Here is a 15,143-nt window from a genome sequence, read left to right as displayed (position 1 = left end):
ATGCAAAAATTCCCGTTGCAAGGTTGCTGTGAGCCAGAGGGAAATAGACATTGTATTCTGTGTTTTTTTTACTGAATTTTTAATAATCCTGTTCTTATTCTTTAAGGCAAAAGATGCAATTGATGAAAACTGCCCTTCCGAAAAGGCAGTGAATGGTCCTGCTACAACTGCTGGGGATGAGCCTTCTAAATTACAGCACAGTCCTGATGAAAAGAAAGTTACTGTTCAAGAGGAGGGAAATAATCAGGAAGAAGCAGTGCTGAATGGTGTTTCATAAACTGAAGTTCCTAGTTTACAGTTCTTCTACATTACATTTAAAATAGTGCTTGTATAAGCTTGCCAAAGATAGAATATGGATCGCCAGTCTTGACACCGCACTTTCAGTTCCTCCATTTTGGAATACAGAAAGGGGAGGGATCCTGAAGAAATCATATGTTAAACATACTTTGACACCTACTGTGTTATAAATATATCATCAGATGTGCCTTGAGATAGTATATGTAACATTTAAATAAACAAAATTGCTGGCTATAGGAAATGTTATTTTGTTTTCAAAATACGGCAGAGATGTGAGGGGGATCCCTAACATAATACTCTTTATGAAAGCATTAGCTGCTTTTGTTACATTTTTAATAATATGCAACCACTTCTTCACCTGAGGAATACTAGAAAGAAATGCAGTCTAAAATATTTTGCACTGAAATGTAATTTCTCCATTAGTTTAGTCTGGAAACTGGTCTGTTTTAATACATGTTTTTTAAATGCTGTATGTAGAGGAAAAATCTGCAGACCACTGGAATACATTTGTTAAATTCTCATACTCTGCAGGGATACTGGGTGACATTGGCAGTGACTGTTCTACATTGAGGCTTTGTTTGGTTTATTTATTAAACTGTACAGTATTTAAAAATCAAACATAGCTTTAGTTAACACTAAGCTGAATTAGTCATGTCCATTAAGACATAACCTGAACTACTGAAAAGATCAATTTCCAGAAAGTTTATTCTGTATAAACTACATATGTTAGTCCTTAGTAGAGTATTTTTATTTTTGTTTTGGTTGTTTGATGTGCAATATGTTTTTTTTGTATGCTGGTAGTAAAAGAAAATAAACTTTGATCTTCCATCTGTGGACTGTTTCTATCAGAAATTTAAATTGCTATTGACTTAAGGTTTTCAAGCTGTTAACACTAACTGTTGAAACTTACCTGCCAGGCAGCTTGAACCTTTAACTCTTACAAAAAAAGTTTTCTAACATGCTAACCTTGCATTAAGGTGATGTAAAACATCAGTTAATGTATCTAAAAAGACTTACCTTAAGAATTGCTTAACATGACTAACATATATAGGAACTAATGCAGGTGTAGTTTTTGAGAAGCTAGAAGCATGATATGCTAACAAGTCTTTTTGGGGGCATGAGCAAGAGCAATAACGTAGAAAACAGAAGTAGGAAAAAAAAATGTGGGAAGCAATGGAGTTGTAAGAAGCCAGAGAGAGCACATGCACTGCTGAAGCTATACTGATTAGAAAGGAAAATTCTTTTAGCCAAATCAGGTAAAAGTGAGAAAGGGAAAAAAAATACACTGTGCAGTACGTGCCTCCAGTTCCTGTACTTCATACAGCTAGAGCAGAGTTGTACTAACCAGGCTTAGGTATTTACTTCATTTAAGGAGGCGCAGTTTTAGTATGACAATGTTGAGACTAGGCAACAGTGTTCCCTCCTGGATAACAAAGTGTTAGAACTCTAAAGTAAACAGAAGACTCCTCAATGATAACAGCCACAAGAGTGGAAAACAAATGAGAGGGGGGGGGAAAAAAAAAAAGCTGTTTAAAAACAGTCAATGTTACTTGGCAGGAAAGAACGTAAGGAGCTTTCATTCTTTGTAGGCCTTGACAGATGCAAATTGTGAAGCTGCTGCATGGCAGTGTTCCAGCTGTGTGTGTGTGTTGTGTTTTCCTTTTTTTTAACCCTGCTTTAAGTTCTGTAGTAAAGCAAAGTATCCCTTTCATTTTAAGTTCTAAACGTTTTCTTCTTCATTCTCTTCCATTACTGATCTTGAGCCTCTGTTGTAGAAGTGTATAATCTTTCCATAAGGGTGCTTTGGTATTACTAGGTGGCCTAGAACTAGTTACAGCAGTACAGCTACAGAGTAGCCAAAGTTCAGGCAGAGGATGTGAGACTACTTAACACCCCTCATTGAAATAGGGGCATGGTTCTGGAAAAATGGAAGTTCCACACTCCACTGTATATTTATGAGCAGATGGTGTTAATGATTACATATGTTGTACAGCAGTTTTACTGTAGTTGCAGAAAGGCTGGAAAGATTCCTGGAGTGTGACAGAACACTTTGGCCCTAATTCAGATACATAAGACAGCTGCTAGTATGTTTGGCTTCATGCAGCCTGGTAAATCCAGCTCAGGTATCCTGGTTTTATGTAAGTAGACCAGAATAGTTCGGTCAGAAGGGACCTACAGCGATCTGGTCCAACTGCCTGACCCCAAGAGTTGGAGCATGTTATTAAGATCCCAATCCAAATGCTAGCACAGACAAGCCTGGGGCACTGACCACCTCTCTAGGAGGCCTACTCCAGTGTTTGACCACCCTCTTGGTAAGGATGTTTTCCCTAATGTCCTGTCTGACCCCCCCACCCCACCCCGGTGCAGCTTTGTGCCATTTCCGCATGCCCTGTCCTCAGTGACCAGGGAGCAGAGACTGTCGCCTGCCTCTGCACTTCCACTCCTTGGGATGTGGCAGAGAGCGGTGAGGTTGTCCCCCAGCCTCTTCTCCAGAGGAGACAACCCAAGTGTCCTCAGTCTCCCCTCACAGACATGCCCTGCAGCCCTTCTACCAGCTTTGCTGCCCTCCTCTGGATGCTTTCAGGGACAATACTCGGGGTGAGGCCGCACCAACGCTAAACACAGCAGGAGAATCGCCTCTTTAGGCCGGCTGTGCTTAACGCACCCCAAGTGCGACTTGACCTCCTGGCTGCCAGGGCAGCTGCTGGCTCTCGCTGAGCCTGCTGCCACCAGCACCCCCCGGTCCCTTCCTGCTGAGCTGCTCTCCGGCCACTCATCTCCCAGGCTGTGCCTGTGTCTGGCTTTGCTCCGTCCTATGCAGCACCTAGCATTCGTCTTTTGTCAATGTCGAGCTGTTGATAGCGGACCAATGTGCCAACATATCTAGATCCACTGCAAGGCCTCTCCTCCCTCTAGCCACCTCCCAGATTAGTAGCATCAGCAAAATTGCCAAGGATGCATTTAAGTCCTGTATCCAGATCAGTGATAAAAACATTAAACAGAACCAGCCCTTGTATTGAGCCCTGGGGGGACCCTGCTAGTGACCACCAGTGACGTAAAGACTTCCTTTTTCCTGATTACTACAAATGCAAACCTTATCACATGAACCGTAACTTCATAGTTAATAATGTGTAAAACTACAGTACTTATTACAGATTTGCAATTTATTGCCATAAGATCCATTAAAAGTTGGAAGCTACTAAAAAAATCTAGGATCTTCCAGATCCATCAGTAACACTTAAGAGCTGAACCAACCTTGTTTTTCACAAGGCAAGACAACTGGGTACATTCAGTTTCTTCAACTTTATTTCGTCAATTAGAAACATCCACGTATCTGTCCTGTATCTTCCTGTCAAGTAATTCCTCCTGTTTTTTTCCACCCTCTCCCTGGACTGTTTTCATCACGCTAACTTTGGCATATGAAAAGAACAGCAGCATGGATTTTAAACATAACTAGATTAACAAAAATTAGGTAATGGCATGTCAGCATCCAGTAACATGCAAGAAATTTTGGCCAAACCAAATCAGTGGCAGCTTCTACCACATACTAATGAACAGCTTTGGAAAACCTTTAAGCCTCACTCCCTCAGACATTTCCCAAAAAGCGACTAAGAATTGATCAGGGAGGGAAATACCTCCCCACATTCATTTTTCAAGCCTCATTTTTGTCAAGTCAAAGGCTGACATTAAAACTTGCCTTGAGCTGTTTATAAAAAAAACAAAAATCACTTGAACAAACAAGCCCTATGACTTCAATCTCCAATTCATTTTTTAGCTTGGTCTTCCAGTAAATCTTTAGCTTCATTGATTTTGGCTGCTACATATGGTGAACCACCTAGAAGAAAGATAACCTCATGTCACACTGGATGAAACAAGTATTTTGGGTTTTGGTGCATACAACAAGTAATGAAGTCACTTTCAAGGAGGCCACTTCACCTTTTAAGTGAGGATTAAAAAGTTAAATGCCAAGCATTAACAAACAATTCTAACTCATTGAAGAATACAGAATTCAGAATAGGCAGAGGTGCCTTGAATTACTAACTTTAAGTGTTACTAGATTCTGAGCCTTCGGAATGCCACCGGCAGCAGTGTTTTGTAGTTTAGTCTTCAACAGAAGCAGAAGGCTCAATTCTTCGCTTGCCATATAGGACCAATTTCCAATGAATTCATCTCAACTCAAACTCACATGGTAAATATAAAGTACACAGAAATACTCTGGTCTTTCACCTAAAATTAAGGTGATTTTAAGTCTCAGTTTAACAAGTCTTATTTTAACCGGATATAAACAGAAAAGTGCAAGCATCAGTTGACCTGCTGAATCTGTCTGCTTGCTTTAAACCATTCAAACACCAGAATATGTTCCAAAACTGTACGAATTTAGGCACTCTAAAATCTGTTTTCACTTTTTTTTTTTTCTTTTAGTAGCCAACATATTCAAATACCACTTCCCACACAGTTCACTTCATGGGTAAAAATATGTATTAGTCGATCAATGTGAATTATTTTTACTTACCTTTATCTGGATGATTCAGAAGCATGATGCGTCTATGAGCTTCTCTAATTTTACTTCTGTTGGCTGTAGGGCTAGTTTAAAAGACAAAGAAAAACTAATTTGAGGGAACCTCATAAAATCCTCCAGATTAAAAAGATGTCTTAGAACAAGCACTTTGCCTTGCCCCAAAATTCTTTGATTTACATGTACGTTTTTCTTTTCCTATTATTATGTATAACGTTTAAGTCCTGGGTAGGGTTTTTTAGGGTTTTTCCAATATATTGCATGCTCAAGAAGACATGCTATAAGGACATGGTATAGCAGTCTAACATGCTTCGGAACATCCACACAATCTGGAGATGAGGGGAAAAAATAAAAATAGGCAAATTTTCAAGAATATTTTGGTAACAACCAAGTTAACAGGATTTATCCTGACACAGCAGTACTTAAAAGTGTTTTTGGTATTTAGCTCCCACTGAAATCTAGTAGAATTACACTATCTTGCAGAAGTAGCTAACCACCTCAAGATCCTACAGTGTATGTCCCAGACAGGGCTCTCTCAAATGCCTGTGTGAATTCAAACTGAATATTCAATCAAAAAGGAACAAAACTAGATTGTAACATTTTTATAGGGTCAAATTTCATAGAGGGCTCCTGAAAAAATAAAAACTTAATCGATTGTTTTTAATTATTTGTGTACAAACTTCCCTGTTGAAAGTTGCCTTCAAAGAGAAATGGTTCTTACTCTCTCTCTTACTAGATAAACTTGCGTATTTGGTCTTAGACTCTAAGTTTTGGCAGGGAAAGCTAATCCTCTCTCAGATATTCTAGAATAAGTGATGAATTTGCATGCAGGAAGTAGGTGTGCAGCACTTTCACACAGGATCTGAAATTCAACGGAAGTGACAGCAACCACAAGTGAGCAGCACAACCCTGTTCCCCACACAGAATCAGCCCCAGGTCTTCATGAAAATAGCATGTTTACTAGGACCGGCTTTTGAATGTGCTTGGGATTTACAGATGTATGCAAGTCTAATTAGAGTTAGCTTGGAGCACACTACCATGCAGCAGAGAACCCCAAGTCAGTACAGAAAATCCTGAGAAGACACTGTATTTCCTGGCTTGGCAGTGACATTTCCAGGGGAACTGGCATAGGACAGTCTTGAGTACTGAGTATCCTCCTTTTTACCTTTCATTTATAATAAATTTTCTTTTACCTCACTCCGAGTATTAAAGCTGCTTCTCGTTTAGTCATTTTGGGTTCAAATCCACCTCTATAATAACCACGGAAGTCCTGGAAGGGAAAGTGTGTTCATTTAGAATACAATGATTATGTAAGTTTAACTACATCAGTTAAAACAACTCATGATTGCTTCATGATTGTGAAGCTTCTTTTGCACTTGCAATAAGGAACTCAGTTGAAGCAGAGCACTGTAACTTAAATTAATACTTAAACCTGCCAGAACAACTTCTCTATTAGTCTACTACCATCAGAATCACAGACTGTTAATAGTGACAAAATTATGTTTAATTTTAGAAGATGCAATACTACACAGAGACAACAGTCTGCAGCTACTTCACTGAGTACACTTTTTAATAAAAAGATGCCATTGATAAAAACTTACGGGTTTCGGTAGATTCTGAAGTGCTTGTTTTACTTGGGGCTCCATTTGCTTCATAGCTTTGAGTGCATAACGACCTGAAAGAAATTAGCGTTGAACAAGACTAAGTATGAGGTTTCATAAAGACCTGGCAATTCAGTTTGACTAGTAATTTATGGATTAGAATATGGAATAAAGAATTTTTTTTAGACATAAAAAAATGAGAAATTTTTATTTATTGTTTAACTACTGCCACGTTTCTCATTATAGGCTCTCAGCAGTGTCCACTATCAGGTATTAAAATGCATCGGTGCAGAAGCAGGCGTTAGACACATCTACAAACCTGCAAATCCAGCTGCTGCTATGGTCAGGCCAACTGCCACCATGGTACCGGCCTGCACAGGAAACAAAGTCTTTGTTTACCAAGAAAGAGAAACAAGACAACACACACACACACACACACACACACACACACACAAAAAGGCTGTCTCTGGAAGCGGGCACCATTAACCCATTAGCGTCGGGCAGGGCTGCGGCGGGGCTGCGGGGCCGAGTGGGATCCGGGGGGTGGTTTTCAGCGCCGCAGCCCCTCGTACCCGGCCTCCAGGGCCCTGCCGAGGGCAGCGGGCTCCCTGCAGGCCGTGCCGCCCTCCTGGGCCTCGGGAAGGGCCGGAGCCCCCGCGGCTCCCGCAGCGCGGCCGACCGGGCCCGGCCCCCACCGCACTCACCATGGCCGCGGCTGCCACCCGGCCCCAAGCCCCTCGCACTGCCGACGGCCGAGCCGAGCTGGCGGAGGGCCGAGGCTCGTCGCTCGGCCCCGGGCCCCGCCGCACAGCCGCCACCGGCTGTCGTAAAGCGGGGCGGGGCGGCGGCGGTGACCGCCCCGGTGGGGCCGGGCCGGGCGCTGAGGTGGCCGCGGGGCGAGGGCGGCCCGAGATGGCGGCTCTGCGGGCGGGAGGGGTGCAGTGCGTGCCCCGGGGCTGTGACAGGCGGCTGTGCTTTGTATAAACGAGCGATGACGTGCTCGAGCTAACGTGTGCCAGACTCGTTTTTTACAAAAAAAACCGTGGTTTATCTCCCGTCCCTGTGACAGGGCGTGTGCCCCGTCGCATTTTCCTTGTCTTCTGTCCGTCCCTCTTGAGCTCTGGCCCGCTCCTTCTCGTTCCCCGAGCATTAACGCCAAATTCGTGAAAATTCCACTCAAATGGCGCCTGCCCTGCCGGGCTGGCACGGGAAGGACTGGCCATGGGGGCAACCGGGGAAATTAATGCAGGCCCTGGCTCCAGACGGACAAGCTCGCATAGTTGATTGTTTAAGATCACTACAAAGTGAGGGTGAACTGCACGTCTGGTACTTGTATTTGAATATTATTAATAATATAGTGGTGACACTGTATTAACAGCATAGTGCTGCACGTAGCAGAGTGTCCGTCTGTAGTTCCAGTCAGAAGTCATGGTTTTGGAAATGCAATAACTTGGCCTGCAGGAACATGCCAGCCTTCAGCACTGAGCTGCTTTTTCAAACAGGTCGCAGCTCTAATTACAGCTGTCTGATTCGTGTTTAGTTTGCAGGAATTAAAAGCTTTCGTCTTACCTTAGGTCTTGTGGATGTGTTGGTGTCTTCACGGGCACCTGGAAAATGAATGTGCAGTGTAGTCTAAGAGCTGGTCACTGGTTAAGACGCTTGTAATTTTGCTGGTTCTTGCAGTGGAAAATATTTTTTCTTCTCCTATTTTAGCTCTTATGAGTGCTGAGCTCACTTTGAATACATTATAATTTCAGTTTGAGTGTGAATTGTTTTTTTTTCACTAAAATTTCAAGTGCCTGACGCACTGTCTTCTGAGATGTTTGTTTGGGGGTGGTCTCCTATTTCCTTCCTTCCCTGTTATCCAGGCAACACTATGTTAAAATAATCTGCTCACTTTTAAGAATGATAGAAAAAAGGTTTTGGCTGTATAAGGTGCTTCCACAAAGCATCTCTAAGACTTTCGTGAGATGGAAGTAAAAGGAAACTTTGATAAAGTGATCAAGTCCCCTTGTTGTAGAGCGCAAGGCCCCTGCCAGCCTGTGAAAACTTTTCAAATATGGGACAGGGAGCTAGCAACTGAAAAAACAGCTGGGTGTTTGTTTTATGAAAAGAAAAAAAAAAAAAAAAGCTGTAGGAAACTACAGGCTTGGTAGCCAACTATAGTTTCTTCATAAAGGGAAGAGAATTAGGTTTTAAAATGGTTTCTTCTTTTTGTCCGTTCTCTATCCAAAAAGGGCGTAGAGCAGTGCAAGCTAGTGGCTTTTCTGAGGCATTACCAGTGATTTCATTTTTCCTATCATCTAAAACAAATAAGAGAATGGGAATCCTTTCCTGTAATTTATTACATGAGGTTTGGTTTCCACGTTGTGACAGAACCTTTTGTGGGCCCAGATCCTTGTGGCTTTTGAAAGAAAGCTGTCCCAAATGGGACTGCTGTTGTCTTTCTTTCCTCACTTTCCCCAGCTCGTGTCGGGAAGGACTGGAGACTGGTCACAGATGGGGTGTTGCAGGTTTATACCTACTGGGTCTTTCTATTATATTTTTACTCCCTGAGAGGATCCAAACTTCATCTGAGAACATCACACTGTTCTGAGTTCCCTGTCAGAGCCGAAGCGCGTGCTAGAGGTGTTCCAGCTGATGGCACGTGGGCACGTTGTATGGGATGAAGACTTAAAGCCAGCGATAAAAAACGCCACATTTGCTAAGGAAGATGATATCTGGGGATGCCTCCCGCCACGTTCTGAATGTGGTCTCTTCTAAGGACTTTCGTAGCAGCCACGTGCCTCTAGGTGGTACGGGATATATTAAATACACCTCTCCCTCTGGCAAGCCAAAGGAAGAACCGCTGCTTGACCTTCCTTGGCACTGCCTGTCTCCAGACTGCTTTGGCGCGGGTGGCAGCTGTTGTAGGCCTGTCCTGGCCAAGGTACCAAACTGCTGCCACTCAGCTTTCCAAATGTGCATCAGAGTTAAGAAGTTTTCGGTGCAGAAGTCTGCAAATAGCTGCTCTGAGGCTAGTCCAGATCTGTTTCATTTTCCTCCTTGGCTGCTCAGGAAACCAGAGTGAAGTACAGTAAGGGACTGGATGTTTAAATGCTGTTAGTTCACATTTAAACACAAAATCAGTAAGTGCTTGTGTGTATGAGTAGCTATGATAACAAGTCCTTGAAGGATCAGAACTGTAATACATTATTTCTGAAACTGGAAGATTTATGAATTTTTACTTATATATAGGTTGTACTCTCCAGAAACTACTCGTCTAGATGCCCCTGTTGGCAAATGGTGTCTTAAGTCTTGCCAAATGCTGCAACTTGATTTTGTGCAGGCTCTGTACATAAATATTAAGATGATTTGTTAGACAACAGGTAGCTTGGTGTTTTTTAAGCCTTGGTCCTTCAAACTACTACAGCTATATAGCATACAGCTAGAGCTTTATGGACATGCTGGTGGCCATATAGACACTGGGGCATGCTGCTGAAATCATAGTTATTACTGCTGATTTCTAGGAATTAGGAAACAGGCATTATAAGGAGTATCAAGATCAAACAAACAAAAACAGAAAATGCAGAAAACCTCATAGAAATACTTGTTTTCCACAAACAGAGCTGGAAGTGCTCTCTTTTGCCATTGGAGTTTCCATTTATTTAGAAATAGGAATTCTGCTCTGTTTGCTTTATGGGTTCATTTTATAGCACCGTATTCCTCTAGGTCTTCTCTCTGTCAACCTTGTGCTGTTGTGCAGAGGATCATTCACGGGGAAAAATGAATAAGCTCTAATGGGCACAAATTAAATCAGTACACTGCAGTTTTTATCCCTTCTGAAGAATGTCTGTTTTTTGAAATCAGGAGGAAGGCAAAACTACTGAGTTTTTAAGAAATATCCCCTCAGCTGGAGTATACAACCTTTTATTTTGCTTAATGTGTTTCTAAACTGCTCCCTTTATGTTTTCCAGAGAAACCCTGAAGCTTTTGTTGTTTCTTCTGTTAAGGGTTTCATCCTAGTGCTGTCTTAAGGTTTTCAACTCAGTTAAAATACCTTTTGATAGAAGATGATTTTCCTTTTCTTAGCATTATCTTACTGCACTATCCAAAGCAGCCACATGTAGAACATAAGCAAACTTCTCCATTAAAATGGACCATTTCTGCAGAAACCTGGCAATACTTAACCATATCTTCCACAAACTGGACAGCAGGTGAAATAGTTGTGCGTTGAGGAAGTTTGTGATGTACCTGTTCAACATCTATATAAGGCTGCTAAACGTTTTTGTAAGTGAAAATCAAGGTTATGTGCTGCAGCAGTTGTCCTGTGCACAGCTGATCCTCGTGCTTCTCTGCTGCTTGAGGCTGCAGCCATTCTGTGCTCCCTGCTGTGGCTGCACCGAGATGCTCAGAGGCTCACCCAGGAACACTGAGGTGAAGAATTTCTTAGGTGCTTTTAAACGTTTTATCCTCTTTGGTTTTAGAACACTATTTATTTGTATTTTAATATATGTATAATAAAAATAAAGTTTAGGTAGAAATTCTTGTTTATTTTCTTTTCTCCAAATTTTTTTCCTATTTTTTCCCCCATACTCCACTTTCTTTGGCTATACTAGTCTGCCAATTACGTTTAACATCTCCTTTCTTTTTCTTCTCATTTATCCTTTTTGAGATTCCATTATTTCTTGTGTCCTAAATATCTGTACCAGAATACAACACTGTGCTGTCTCACCTGTGGCTAAATTACCTTGGTGTTTGTAGCATCACTTTGTCATTAAATTGATAATCATAATTATTAGAGCATAGTGTGGATGACACTAATTGCAAACTGAGATTCAGTCACTTGGTAAGAATTGTTATGGGCTTTTTTTAATCAAACAAAGCAGGATTTCACTGTAATTTGACACCAGCTATGAAGTGTGTATGTGTGGCATCTGTGTTCACAACAATCATAAGAGAATCTGCCTTGCAGTGGCATTATTTGGCTTCCCAGCTTAGTTAAAAAACAGATAAGGTTGCTGGAAAGTAATGGAGAGGCAAGGTCTGTAATTGTTAGTAAATTAGTCACAAAATTCCCTGAAGCTGAACTAAGGAATACAGCATCTACATGTGAACTTTCTCAAGTTTCTAAAGTCAAGTTTGATACTTACCATCTTTTACCCGTGGTATCCTGAGATATGCTTCTGCTTAAGGGAAAAAACAATGAGATAATACTGACGTGTTTACCAGGGACATTATGTCATTTTTGGTTTTGTGTTGATTATTACTGTAAAGCTTTCCTTTTGAAATTTGTATTCTGCCAGTATTGTGCTGAAACTTGTGTGTCTGTGCTGTGAAACTCTATTAAGTACTACAAAAACAAACTGTGCCAGTTTTTGCAAAGAAGTTGAATGAGTAAAGCCTTTATTTGCACTGCCTTAATGAATTGTAGTGAACGAAGGTCTCGATCTTAGGTTTCCCCCACTTGGAGATTATCACAGGATCAAGGCCTAAACCAACTGTCTGTCAGATAGGCCATCATCCCTTTGTACACTGTGGGTTCAGGTGTGCATCCTACCTCCTACCTAAAGATGACAACTGAAGTGTCAGTGTTGTCAGCCAGGAAGGAAAATTTGAGCAGAGCAGAGTGCGGAAGGCAGGGGAGGAGGAAGAAGACAGCTATGAGCGCTGAAGGAGGCTGCAACGGCACTCCTCGCTCATGGGCTTATAAGAAGCTTTCTCACGGCATTAAGTGTTCTTCTGAGGAGATTGTAGAGGGTTTTGCAGCTTTGGTGGTGGTGATGAGGTTGAAATTTAAATCTGAAACTGTAATGCACGGGTACAGGTGATGGAAACGGTAATGGGTTTTGTGTTTTGCTTTTGGTTTTTATGTTCCACTACACTGAAAGAGAATAACTGAGTTAGGTGGAACCTTCTAGAAGGAGGAGCTTGTTCCTTTTCTTTAAAAGCAGCTGGTGACATTTTGAGAGAAGTTTCAAGACTGCAGGCAGGACAAGAAAGGAGTGAAAAAAGCACAGCAAAGTCCAGGGAGGCTTTTACTCAGGCAGGGAGATTGCTGCAAGGCCTAGCAAGCATACAATCAGGCCTGCAGATAAGAAGGAAAACTTCACAGGGATAATCCTGGGATAGTTTCAACTCAAACACTCATTGAATTAATTGAAATTTTCCAAGCGTGGAAAACACAATCCTGTAGATATATAATGGACAGGAAATAATTTGTATACAACCCTTTCAGTTGTTCTGCCTTGACAGGATTATTTGATAAAGGTGCTGCTGCAAGACTGGCATCAGTAGAACACAATGTGTTCAGTCACATCATGATGTGTCTGCGATGTTGCAAGTTTATATTTTTCTCAAAACATGCAAGGTTATCTGGATTTCATGTAGGAAGAACTCTGCTCCCTGGTGGACTGCTGTGAGGAAAGGCAGGAGGACAAGCATCCAGGGGACCAGGCCCAGCCAGCACGGGTTCATGAAAGGCAGGTCGTGCTTGTCCTACCTCATCTCCTTCTATGATCATGTGACCAGACTGGTAGATGAGGGAAGGGCTGTTGATGTAGTCTACTTAGACTTCAGCAAAGCCTTTGACGTGGTCTTCCACAGTATTCTCCCAGGGAAAATGGCTTCCCGTGGCCTAGACAGGCGCACTCTTCTCTGGGTAAAGAACTGGCTGGATGGCTGTGCCCAGCAGGTAGTGGTTAATAGAGTTAACACCAGCTGCCGTATTGTTACAAGTGGTGTCCCTCAGGGGTCGGTACTGGGGCCTATCTTGCTTAATATCTTTATTGATGACCTAGATGAGTGGATTGAGTGTACCCTCAGTAAGTTTGCAGATGACACCAAGCTGGGAGGTAGTGTCGATCTGCCTGAGCATAGGGTGGCCCTTCAGAGGGATCTGGATAGGCTGGACTGCTGGGCTGAGGCGAATGGGATGAGGTTTAACAAGGCCAAGTGCTGGGTCCTGCACTTTGGCCACAATAACCCCATGCAACACTATAGGCTTGGGGCAGAGTGGCTAAAAGACTGTGAAGAGGAAAAGGGCCTGGGAGTGTTGACCGATGCTTGGCTGAACATGGGCCGACAGTGTGCCCAGGTGGCCAAGAAAGCCAATGGCATCCTGACCTGTATTAGAAATTTTGTGTAGCCAGCAGGAGCAGGGAGGTGAGTTGATCATCCCCCTGTACTCAGCTTTGGTGAGGCCACACCTTGAGTACTGTGTTCAGTTTTGGGCCCCTCACTACAAGAAAGACATGGAGGCCCTGAAGCATGTCCAGAAAAGGGCAACAAAACTGATGAGGGGTCTGGAGCGCAAGTCTTATGAGGAGCGGCTAAGGGAGCTGGGGTTGTTTAGTCTGGAGAAGAGGAGGCTCAGGGGAGACCTCATTGCACTCTACAGCTTCCATAAAGGAAGTTGTGATGAGGAGGGGGTCGGCCTTTTCTCTCAGATGCCTAATGATAGGACTTGAGGAAATGGCCACAAGTTGCGCCTAGTGAGATTTAGATTAGATATCAGGAAAAACTTTTTCTCTCAAAGAGTGGTTAGGCACTGGAACAGCTGGCCCAGGGAGGTGGTGGAGTCACTGTCCCTTGCGCTGTTCAAGAAGCACCTGGACAAGGTGCTATGAGATATGATTTAGTAGTTTAGTGAATAGTGTTGGTGATAGGATGACGGTTGGGCTAGATGATCTTGTAGGTCCTTTCCAACCTTGTGTTTCTATGATTCTATGAGATCTGCACATCAGATGTTTGTTTTCCTGGGAGAAGCTGAAGGCTAGTCTAGGTCTTCTGCAACACCTCAGTTGCAGGCACCTCTGAATCTGTCCCTATAGGAGGGGCACTGAGGAGGTGGGACCTCACCAGAGCATTCTTTTCGAGCAGATTGGAGTATCTGAGACAACCCAGTGGTGAGTGTGGTCACCAATGACAGTAGAAATGGCACAAAACTGGAAAATGGGCTTTGCTGGTCTCTCACATCTCTGGGAAATGCATCATTTCTCAGGGCAGTTATCTTCTGGTCTTTTATTTAGGAGTGTGTCCAGTTTGTATAAATCCTTGATTATTTGCTTAGATGTGGGGCTTTGATAGGAGTGAATGAGCTAAACATGTTGTGACCTCAGCACTGAGTTTACAATGACATTTGCTTAAAGTCTAAGAAATATAATAACAGTTTTTCTCTCAGTACTCATTCTGCTTCTTAATTCAGTGGTATTTTCAATGTATATGTGAATTGTATATTTATACTAAATTTAGTTTCATATGCACAAATCAGTTTCATTATATACAACCTCAGAAAAATGCCTGAGAATCCTCTGTATGAAAAGATGTCTGGGTAAAGTCCATGCTTCCAGCACTGTGCGTAATGCTTTGGAATACCAAATGGCAGCATTTCTCCAAAGACCAAAAGAAACTCTGAGAGGAATGCTATCAAGCTAGGACATTTTTCCCCCATATACTCCCAAATGTTCTTTCTTGTTTCTAAGGCCCAGTTTGAGCCACTGCTTCTAACCAAAATGTTTTATGAGCATTTTGAATAGTGTTATGTAATGGTGGTATTCTTTCAAAACCCCAAATACATATGGGCCAGCATAAGGGACTTTATCACCTAGGCCACTCTTGTGGTAGCCTTTTCCCACCTCCCAGTCATTGGTCATGGCGATATCAGTTGTAGAGTAATGATTCATGTGATCATAGCCTGATCCTTTCAAAAAATGCTAATGTAATTTGCTAACAATACTCTTGATATAAAA

At 42.4% G+C, this 15,143-nt stretch overlaps 2 protein-coding genes across 5 annotated transcripts in view; one reads left to right on the top strand and one right to left on the bottom strand.

Annotated features, from left to right (window-relative positions):
• The window catches only part of FXR1 (FMR1 autosomal homolog 1), a 29,037-nt gene extending 27,912 nt beyond the window's left edge, over positions 1–1,125 (top strand). For all 4 annotated transcript variants that reach the window (XM_083848434.1, XM_083848435.1, XM_083848433.1 and 1 more), the window contains one exon: positions 107–1,125. In XM_083848434.1, the coding sequence (XP_083704560.1) occupies positions 107–277 (171 nt within the window). In that variant the 3' untranslated portion in view covers positions 278–1,125. The remainder of the gene's footprint in view (positions 1–106) is intronic.
• A 2,318-nt stretch (positions 1,126–3,443) lies between these two features.
• On the bottom strand, positions 3,444–7,276 carry DNAJC19 (DnaJ heat shock protein family (Hsp40) member C19). The gene is made up of 6 exons (XM_083848462.1): positions 7,119–7,276; positions 6,734–6,785; positions 6,415–6,488; positions 6,007–6,083; positions 4,811–4,881; positions 3,444–4,132 (listed from the first exon to the last, which is right to left on the bottom strand). Exons 1-6 carry the CDS (start codon positions 7,119–7,121, stop codon positions 4,062–4,064), a joined length of 348 nt encoding a protein of 115 aa, XP_083704588.1. The 5' UTR covers positions 7,122–7,276; the 3' UTR covers positions 3,444–4,061.
• Between the last annotated feature and the right edge of the window lie 7,867 nt (positions 7,277–15,143).

Source organism: Anser anser, assembly GCF_964211835.1.
Source record: "Anser anser genome assembly, chromosome: 9".
Classification (NCBI taxonomy): domain Eukaryota; kingdom Metazoa; phylum Chordata; class Aves; order Anseriformes; family Anatidae; genus Anser; species Anser anser.
This window is presented reverse-complemented; position numbering and strand designations above follow the sequence as displayed.